Source organism: Betta splendens, chromosome 7 (genome assembly GCF_900634795.4).
Source record: "Betta splendens chromosome 7, fBetSpl5.4, whole genome shotgun sequence".
NCBI lineage: Eukaryota > Metazoa > Chordata > Actinopteri > Anabantiformes > Osphronemidae > Betta > Betta splendens.
This window is the reverse complement of record NC_040887.2, coordinates 4,833,747-4,843,687: the sequence shown is the minus strand read 5'-3', so window position 1 is coordinate 4,843,687 and position 9,941 is coordinate 4,833,747. Positions and strand designations below refer to the sequence as shown.

Here is a 9,941-nt window from a genome sequence, read left to right as displayed (position 1 = left end):
ACTTAGGCCCATAAACTATAGGGAAATGTCCTGGTTTGCTTTAAAATAAGGTAAGAGCTGCTGTCAGGAAATGCAGAATACTCTTTACAGACATCAGTGTTTCTCTTCCTCCACTGCTCTCACTAAGATTTGATAGCTTCTCTGTTCCACTCTGCAGCCGTATCACAGGCTGCGGCTCCACGCTGATCTATGTTGACTGCTGTGTTTCACTCACTCCTCTCCTCTGTCATCAGTGGGAAGTTAGAGTGTGTTATTATGCGTGTGGTTGTAGCCTCTTTGAAGTGATGTGATAGTCAGAGTCAAGTGTGAGAATCTCTTATTTGTTCCATTATTGAATCTGACACCACGGATCCCTTGGCTGCAGAATGCAATATGTGCATTCAGAGCAAATGCAAATACCGGCACTGAGCAGCCAGTGGCCGAGACGTTGAGGCAAGCAGTGTATTGCAATGAATTAGGGCCAGTGCTACTGTAACATGTGAGACATTGAGATGTCAGGTGCATCAAACACTGAGGTCTGGTCCAGTGTGAATGTGTCAATATGTATTAGAATAATGATATTTTGACAAAAAAAACAAATAGAACATTTATTGACACGTAGCAGGAATGAAGGTTTGAACCGTATCCCTAATTAAAGTAACATGTTTTCTGTGTTTTGGATAAATTGTTGCACTTGACTTGTCGTTCAGAGTTGTGGATTTTTGAGGCAATGCCCTTTGAGATAGAAAACACAAATCTTGACAGCAAAACACAATTTAAGCGTGTGAATGCACCAAATAGCCGTTCGGCCAGATGCCGGAGACGCAGACAGGGCGTGTGAGGGACGGGATGCTAATGTGCGTTCGAGTGGATTCTCACTGCATGATGAGAACAACATAGGCAAAACTTGTGAGCCGGGCCCAAACAGCATCCCAATCTGGAAGAGAGGCTGTGAAGAGCCCGAATACCCTCAGATCACCTTATTTTACCCAGAAGCCTGCGCTCCAACCGACGTCGCAGACAGAAGATTAAAGGGGACAAACAGCAGATAAACACTTCTGGGAGAGCTTCGGAAACCGGAAAACAGAAGGTGTTTGCTTTGCAACGATGCAGCTCACAGTTTCACATACCCGACGTGGTCCAATGCAAATAGACTCTCAAAGCGTATCAGTATCCGTGCCAGTCTTAAGGAACAGCCTTCAAATTAACATTTAGATGGAAGCGACACTTCAGGACCTTCCAAGTCAGAGATCAGGGAGGAGTGGGCGGGCAACAAAAGTGTGTCCATCAAAGTCATTTTCCATGCCGCAAGGAGGAGGAGAAAATGGACTCCAACTTAAATCTCCCTTAATAGACTGGAGCCCATTAACTCAATTATTGACAGGTGTGTTTTATGATCCACCGTGAAACGGTCTGGAATCGTTATCCAGATCTTTCTATTTTAGCCCCCGTGTCGCCGCAGGCAGCGGCGCAGCCGGGACGGGGGGCTGTTCTCCTGTTAGCGTGTTCACACATGCAGACTGGCCTCTGGTCCCAGAGTCCAAGCTGTGCATCCACAGCCGCAGTCCGTTCGGACGGAGCCGAATCCACGCACGCACGCACACATGCACACACACACGGACACACACGGACACACACACACACACACACACACACGCACACACACACACGGACACACACACACACGCACGCACGGACACACACACGCGCATGCACGGACACACACACACACACACACACACATTTGTAACATCCTGCACACAAGGGCTGTGGCGTCACCGTCCCCTCTCGACTCCGGGCTACGACTTACTTTATCTGCCGCCTCTGAGGCCGCGCACAAATGGAGGATTGACAGCTCCATTAGAGCGACGGACGAGGAATAACAGCGACGCTGTTCTCCGGGCTCTATTTGCTGCGGATATAAGGCTGCACAATTAATTGTGTGTTCTGTCCTTGCAAGAACTCCCAGCAAATTGATGCATCAGACTTGAAGTCTGTCATGTTGTGTTTACAGTAGATCTTCCAAGTCTTTAACCGTCCTGAAGAGCTGAATAACTGATGGGCGTTCACTTGGCTGCTTAATGCATTTCCCATTTACATACATTTTATTAGATGTGTATTAACTCTCGGTTCAGTTGCTCAGTCGACCAGGGATCCCCTGCAGTCAGCAGGGCGTGATGCCGCACCACCACACTAAACTACTGTTTTCATTGTTATTGGAGAATGAACAGCATCAGGATGCAACACAGCGAGGTAACAGTCACCACTCGGGTCCACTGGGAGCCTGTTATGAGGAGCAGCATGTCTGCCTATCGCGGCCACGCTTCCGACCCAATAACCATTTGGCTCCTTTGGCTGTTTAAGCGCTGGCACACTGCAGATGAACGGGCCCTGGCCTCTTTCCCTGTGTTTTCTGTCGGTCTAAAAGCAGGGCGGCTTTGATTACCAAGGGAGGTAAAGACACTCATCAATTATGTAAAAATGCAATTAATGACTTCCCCGCTCGTGTTAGATCCCCCATCCTGCACTGCTGCTCTCTCCATCTGACTCCACCCTGACGGATGCAGGAACAGGGACATGTATGAGCACCGGAAGTCATCATTAAAACATGCCAGTATTAACCTTTTGTCAGTATCGCTGCTGGATCATCGCCTGGCGCTTTGTTCTCAGTGTCACATCCCCCTCTGTTCACTTTCCAAGTGTTGGTTCATTCGGCCTCCTTCATGGCTGCTCAAATATTCAGAATGCTTGTTCGCATTCCAATCATCTCCGCAAACATCAACACAAGTGTAATTGCCTGCAAAAATGCAAGTTAAATGATTGGTTTCATGTGAGCATTAGTGCTGTGTTCTTTTACTTGTTGATGTGGAGAAATACTCTCGTTTCATTTGGCACGTTGAAGATGAACTACTAGACAAAAACAAAACATTAAACCTGGTGGGATTTATGGAACAAGTAATTCAGTGCTACACATAAATGGTGACAAATTCCTACACAAGGCAGACACTGCGTCTCAGCACCTGTCAGATCTGTGTAGCAGCGAACTTAGCCACCGTGAAAACAATCTCAAGCGACCATCAGTCATTTGAAATCAGCCTCCAGATCACAACCCACGTACTAGTGTCGATACTAGCATGAGGCCGTCTGTCCCAGCAACACATGTCTGGCTTTTAGTGCTGACATCTCATCCACAGAACATCTACATTCACTGCTTGACTCCTCGTCTTAGCTACTAACAAATGGAAGAGCTCAGGAACTCCCATCGGTGGGACTCTTCCAATTAGTCAAACAAATGCAGTTTCTATTATTAAAATTCACTCAAAATGCTGGGAAATGAACGTGTTAGTGCATTAACTAAGCAAACGTGTTCAGGCAAGTGATCGAATCCATTTTTTTTGTATGAGTGAATATTGGTCAGGCGACAACATGCAGCTGTGTGGCCTGTTCAGTCACACGCATCTTCGCCTTCTCCTGTGACATGCAGAGGCAGCTGCTGTCTGCACGTGTACATAACGACTTCCTAAGGAGATTATTATGTTGACAGTGGCTTGATGGGAGTTGGTCAATGGAGTGGAACGGCACCTAGAGAAGCGCGTGCGTCTGACGATAAAGAGACGACAACGCTGTACTTTGAACACATCAGTTCAGCTTTTAACGTGGACGCCATGAGCGGCTCCAGTTGAAAAAAAAAAAAGAACATGAGCAGAGATGCTTGAATGCGCCTTCGTGACGTTGCTCGGAGCCTTTTGATGGTGCGTGCGCGCGCTCAGCAGCATCATGACCATCAATGGCTTGGCTACGTAGACTCTGGCACGGCGTGATATAAGATACCCCACCTACGCCGCGGCCGCTGATTGGCGTTACGCAGGTACCCAGCTAATATTTATTTCCCCATTAGCCGTGGCATCTCATTTATCCACGCCGCATCTCGCTGCAGGATCTAACGGGTCGCACACGGCGGAGTCTTCTACCAACTCTCCACAGAAAAGCAGGTAAACGCGCGCGCTGAACGCTTGAAGGGCGCAGTTTGGACACAGTGGATGTTTTATCAGTTGTCTTCTTTGGTTATAAATCGTGTTTAAGGTTTATTCTGACTTTAGGCGAGGGATTAGGCGAAGTTAATGTCGCTCCATTGAGCGTTTGTGATAATAATACGTTCAGTAACTACATCTGTCTGAGTCTTAAAGCGCACTTTTACGCACGAATTACGCAGTGACTAAGAGCAACAGGTCCAGTTTCAGCTGTCAACGTGTTGTCAGGGAACAAAATAGACTAACCTTAAATATCCTTTGACAGGTGGGGCTGAGAAAATGCGAAGAGGTTTGCTGCTCGTGACACTGTTCCTCATCATAAAACCTCGGTACAGTCATTCCAGATGCGAGGAGCCAGGGTCGAGCAGATCAACTTTAGACGTAGGTTTCCCTCCAGTTCTCTGGACAAATTTCAGTGCAGCTTCACACAGAAAGTGATTTTTTTCTTTTCACATTTGCAGCAGACGGAGGGGTCGGACAATCTCAGGCGCAACATCCTGAAGAGGTACAGCGATTTGGATTATGACAGCTTTGTGGGTCTGATGGGCAGAAGAAATGCGGGTGAGCTTTGTTTTTGACACAATAGTAATATTTTGAATGGTGAACTAGGAGGATTTTGGATCTATTTGTCTGTATGTTTTATTCCAATTCTTTTTTTTTCTGACCATCAGATGTAAATGCTGTGCAGTCACCACAAAAAAGTAAGACCTTGGTCATTTACTAAATGAGATGAAGTGTTTGCTTTTCAAAATACATCAATAGTGTCATTCGTCTCACCAGGGGAAATGCATGACATTTTTGTTGGTCTCATGGGAAGGAGAAACTCAGAGCCTGGTGAGTACAACAGCTCCGTCCTTCATATCAACTAGACGTTTGTCAGCACTTGAAATCAGCCTATCTGTGGTCATTATACAGACAATATAGCTTTATGGAGCTGTTCTATGTTCTAACGTCAGCTCTCACAGATAATGGTCCCTGGAGGAGAGACTATCCCGAGAGGAGAGGCATTTTTCTCAACAAGTGCAGGCTGAGGTGAGTGGCTCTTCTGGCTTCTTTTTTTCTCAGCAGTGTGCAAAAACAGAAAGTCATTGGAAAATGCAACCGTGTCAAAACTTTCAAAAATGTTTTTAGTTTGAAAAAATTGCATTTGATCAAACTAGTTATTTACTCGATCAACAAATAGAAATGCAAAATGTCTGATGTGTGTTTGGTTGCAGGTTTCTTCAGGGACTTTAGATGTTGAGACTGAAGCAACTCTTTTCTTCTCATCTGGCGACAATGACACAAGATCTCAAATGCACAATGAATTAAATGTCTAATAGAAAAATCAAAACCGATGTACTTTAAATTGTCAATCTCCATCTGTCTTATAAAAGTGATCATACACTACAGATCGCATTTATTTTCTTTGAAAGCAAAACTTTAGAAACATATTTCATTGTCATTTTATTCTTTTTCTTCAAAATAAACAATTTTGATACATAATTTATTCATCGGAAATGTTCCTGCAACTGTTCGAGTGGTTCATCATGACAGACTTCATTAGGTAAAACGAAACGACTGCGCACAGCAGGCGACTTAATGGGAACTGCTGACCAGATTTTAAAGTCTGGTCAGATTGCCAGCAATGGTGCCGCGTCAATGTTGGTGCACTTTATAATATTCCAACAAAAATCAAAGCCAAGAATACTGTGATACAAAAGTTAATCATTTTTGCATGTTGACTCTCAAAACATTAAAAATTCAAAACTAAAGGGGCTACAGCAGAATTTTGAGGTTGCTGTTGAAGTCTGCATGTGAAAAAAAGATAATGGAAGTGAAAAATGAAATAAAAAAAAAGTGGACAAATTATCCTGCATGTATAAATAAAGAATTGGTTATCTGCTTGTCTCAGATCAGGTACATAGTACTTCAGTCAAATACCTGTGACTGTGTGAATGAATTCGTATTAGTATTAGTTGAACAATACGCATCCATAATTTCAACCATTTACTCAGTGAAAGCAGCAAAAATATTTCAGATGTACTGTAGCTTCAGTATTAGTGATTCACAGTCCTGTTCCCAATGAGCTGTGAGTTCAGGCCATCTTTCGCGCCAGTGTGCGACTCCACCTCCACCTCTGTTTGGTTTCCACTGACCACGGTGCTCGTGCGGCTCCTTCCATCGGTCACCGGGTCAACTCCTTTGACCTGCACGGTCGTGGTGGTCTGCAGGACGGAGTCGAGGCGCACGGCTCGGCCCGTGGAGGGTCGGTAGCGGGGCAAGTAGCCATAGGCTCTGAGGTGGTAGGTGTAGTACTCCATGGTGTACATCAGCTCCGGCTCCACGTAATGAAAGGAAACAGCCAGGTCGGAGCAGCACTGAGGACCCTGGGGACGATAGACCACCACCCACATGACAAAAGGCCATTCAATAAATCTGCATTACATCAACTATAGCATTAGTCATTACATCTTCAAGCTCATTCCTATAACAATGCGACTAATTTTGAAGAGGCTATAAATAATAAGAACCAATCAGGGGCTCATTGAGCATTCTGCTGAGGATTAACACAGCGGAGCAGTGTGTGGGATTCACCAGGAAAAGCTGCCTGCGTTTATTTGACAAACCGAAACAGATCAGGTCTCAGGTCCACAGAAGATACTTGGTGAAAAGTGAAACGCTATAGAAAATCACCTGCCTCATCCTTCATAAGACGCCCTATGCTTACTGCATATCAAATATGTCCGTTTGTCCGAAAAACGTAATTACTTGACAATTATATTAAAATGTGACTTCTCTTTTAAAAGGCAGGGGACAAAGCCGCTCCTTTCACAGGCAGCTAATCTGACAGCATCAGTAATGGACCTGTCTCATTGTAATTGCAAAGTACAATAAATAAGTTGCATCATCACTGAGAAATTGACCAATTTTCCTTTTGTTGACGGCACATTGTTTGAGCTGAAATAATCTCATTTAAATGAAGTCATTTCTTTTTTAATTCACCTGCTGCATGAAGCCACATCATTTACATAAATGCTGCACATCACATATGAATTTATTTGGCTGTTATGCCACTAATGAGACATTGTTATCAACACCTACATGTTGTTTATTTACACAACAGAAAAATCAATATATTAGACTGAGTTACCTTTAGGTTCCTAGATTCCATTTTAAATTGGACACTTCTCTAAGTCAAGATAAATTTTATCAAGGGATTTTTTTCTAACTGGTTCAGCTCCTCAGCACGACGACCTCCTTTGCCCCATTTTAATGAGGATTAATCCACTCACAAGGCATCTGTTATAATCCTGGAACCGACCGGCCTCGAGCGACATGACGCAAAGATCGAACATGTACTGAACTGCAACGTCGAACAGAAACTTGCCTCAACAATGGGGTAGTAACAATAGCTCCAGTACCAGAAGCTTTTGGAGAACTTCCCCGTGAGATGGTGCTCGGGCACGAACGGGTGAAACGTCTCTCGATGCAGAGTGTCTCTGGAGTCCCCGGCCTTGACGCCCATCTTTTCCAGACACTGCCCCAGCGCCAGGTCCTCCACGGGAGTGGTGTGGGTGCAGGCTTTGGTCCGGAAGCCTTCCACAAACCTCCTGAGGGCCTCTTTGCTGAGCACGTAGCCTGCCCCACCGCTCATGTAGCCCTGCTTGGTGTAGGGCTTGAAGCGCTTCCCGAAATAAATGGCTTCGTCGGGCGTGTGATTGGACAGAACCCAGCGCAGGTTGTCCACCACCACGAACGTGTCATCGTCGGCTTTCAGGAACCAATCGGCTTCGCGTGCATGGTGCTCGTAGACGTAATGGAACGCCCGGATGGTCTTCCAGTACAGCTGGTCGCGGCCCTCCTTGGTGCCGAGGCCGACAGTGGGGAAGTCTGCGTCGTCCACCGAGCTCATGAACACCACGGCGTTGCAGTGTCGGGACCAGGTGGACCTCACGTGCCGCGCCCGGCTTTCTAAGTTGTACGGGCCGGTCATGACCCAGCAGAGAACACGGACCTTCTGGTACAGCACATCTGCCACCCTGCTGTCTTCATCTAGAGGGGCACAGAAATGATTATATTTATGATAGCACGGTGCAAGGTTAGATGAGGTTAGTGGTGCAGAAGCATTAGCAGCTCATCTGCTCTTCAATAAATGCCAACACGACACTGAATGTCTGAGTATCAGAGAACGACTTCTATTTCAGTGTCAGTGTCAAATATTTACTTAGCTGGAGCCCAGGATACACTTCACAACATGTGTGTGGAGTTGACAAGAGCTGTTTCCACGGACATCATAGTTTTATTATTATCTTCAGGTTACTTTTAGTAGGGGGAGTTAAGTAAGCGGAGTGAGTCTATACTATAGTCTTTACTTCTCTTGTCAAATGAGCTGGTTTATTTGAATGTGTTTTCTTAAGTTGCATTGATTAAGAAAATCAAATGTAGGAATTTAACGCCATGTAAAACAATGTTAAAAGTAATGTTATACCAAATTCAAATCCTATTAGTTCAGGAAATCCACCACCTGAGATGATCTCCCTAAACATACACATGTAAAAGGTACACGTTACCTCCCAGTAACATGATACAGTAAGTACTGTACCTGTGTGGTGAGGGTGGAGCAGGTTGATTAGAGCAGCTCCTTCTCTCCTCCAACTGGCTGCCGGCTTCTCCCAAACACTTGAAGCTCTCTCCTGAGCCTCTGACAGCACAGGGTAGCTCCTCTCAAACCACACCTGGTACCGGAAGAAGAACACGCTGCAGGCGCCCGCCAGGAAGCCCAGGCAGAAGGCCCATCTGGAGCCGGGTCCCTTCATGGTGCCGCGCCGACGTCTCGCTCACCACATGTCTACGCGGAGCCGCAAATCACAAGGTGTGTACGTGAATAAATGGAGGCTTACTGGGAACGCTGGGTTGGTTCAGAATGGTAGCGATCATATTATTACAAACCCGCTGCGTGCTTTAAAGATGGGTTGTTATACACGGATAGAGGCCAGTTTACAGCTGATTTATGCTTCATCTACTTAGTCAAGGCCAGATTTGATTTACTGCATAAAGAAGCATTACAGCAACTTCAGTTAAATAGGATAATATTTAAGCATTGCCTTGTACTTTGCTCCACGTGTGCACCGAAAACAACCATTTTGCTCAGTCATCACTACTGCTCTACTTAAATGCGTCTGTAGTTGTTGGTGCACTCACATAGATGTGGCTGCACGTGTGAACCAAGTCCTGTAAACGGGGACAGTAGGAATTACTGCGTTTGAAGAAACCTTGTTTAAACATTATTTAAAGGGATTTAGATCTATCTGGTTTGTACTAAACAATAACTTGACAACCTCAGCAAATTCAGTAGACGGACTTTAAACTTGCCAGTGTCGCAATGCCTCTGCCTAAAATGTTTATCGGTTGGTTTATACTACGGATCTGCGCGCTTATCAATTTAAAGTTACAAATTGTTCATCAACCTAATGGTGACGCCAACCGAGCTATTATCCGCTTACTGAGACACCTGGCAACCCCCGAGCCGCTACGGCCATAATGAGTCCAGGAATAACCGCAGCCCCGCGGATCCGCGTCGGTGGTGTTGTGTTACACGCGCTCGGCTATGCGCCCATTTCCAGTCACGGTGACAACAGATACAGGCGATGCGCGCGTGCTTTACCTTCGCCGAGTGACCGGTCGTTCGTGGGGGCGACACGCTCTCGACTCCTTGAGCAGCGACACATTTCCCGTCGCCCCCAGCGACGCGAGCCCTCGAGCACCTGCTAACACCTGTCAGTCATGTGGTCGCGCGCCGATCTCGTGCCCGCGCTGCGCTGCTTCGTGTGCGAATGAAGTCGCTCCGGTTACAAAACAATGAGGCGATTAGGGAGAGACCCGCTCCCGTGAACATTCGCATTCTTTAGCATCACGAGCTAAGCTCTGAAAACACGGTCTCTTATTGGT

General features: G+C 46.0%; 2 protein-coding genes across 3 annotated transcripts; one reads left to right on the top strand and one right to left on the bottom strand.

Moving 5' to 3' along the window:
• Positions 1 to 3,764: 3,764 nt before the first annotated feature.
• On the top strand, positions 3,765 to 5,495 carry tac3a (tachykinin precursor 3a). Of its 2 annotated transcripts, none has more exons than XM_029157120.3 (7): positions 3,765 to 3,971; positions 4,276 to 4,391; positions 4,472 to 4,571; positions 4,682 to 4,711; positions 4,791 to 4,844; positions 4,976 to 5,042; positions 5,228 to 5,495. In XM_029157120.3, the coding sequence occupies exons 2-7, from the start codon at positions 4,290 to 4,292 to the stop codon at positions 5,244 to 5,246; spliced, it is 372 nt and encodes a 123-aa protein (XP_029012953.1). In that variant the 5' UTR covers positions 3,765 to 3,971; positions 4,276 to 4,289; the 3' UTR covers positions 5,247 to 5,495. The 2 variants fall into 2 exon arrangements, with proteins under 2 accessions (XP_029012953.1, XP_029012952.1); XM_029157119.3 differs by having other exon boundaries at positions 3,779 to 3,971; positions 4,967 to 5,042.
• Positions 5,440 to 9,941, bottom strand: c1galt1la (core 1 synthase, glycoprotein-N-acetylgalactosamine 3-beta-galactosyltransferase 1, like a). The gene is made up of 4 exons (XM_029157117.3): positions 9,658 to 9,941; positions 8,596 to 8,841; positions 7,381 to 8,045; positions 5,440 to 6,379 (listed from the first exon to the last, which is right to left on the bottom strand). Exons 2-4 carry the CDS (start codon positions 8,807 to 8,809, stop codon positions 6,050 to 6,052), a joined length of 1,209 nt encoding a protein of 402 aa, XP_029012950.1. The 5' UTR covers positions 8,810 to 8,841; positions 9,658 to 9,941; the 3' UTR covers positions 5,440 to 6,049.

Excerpts from the sequence above, each read along its gene's own strand:
- tac3a (XM_029157119.3), top strand. The coding sequence starts at position 4,290 with ATGCGAAGAGGTTTGCTGCTCGTGACACTGTTCCTCATCATAAAACCT. Across the intron at positions 4,392-4,471 it reads CGAGCAGATCAACTTTAGAC|CAGACGGAGGGGTCGGACAA; the intron begins GTAGGTTTCCCT and ends TCACATTTGCAG. Across the intron at positions 4,712-4,790 it reads TGTGCAGTCACCACAAAAAA|GGGAAATGCATGACATTTTT; the intron begins GTAAGACCTTGG and ends TCGTCTCACCAG.
- c1galt1la (XM_029157117.3), bottom strand. The coding sequence starts at position 8,809 with ATGAAGGGACCCGGCTCCAGATGGGCCTTCTGCCTGGGCTTCCTGGCG. Across the intron at positions 8,046-8,595 it reads GCTCCACCCTCACCACACAG|ATGAAGACAGCAGGGTGGCA; the intron begins GTACAGTACTTA and ends GTGCCCCTCTAG. Across the intron at positions 6,380-7,380 it reads GTTACTACCCCATTGTTGAG|GGTCCTCAGTGCTGCTCCGA; the intron begins GCAAGTTTCTGT and ends TATCGTCCCCAG.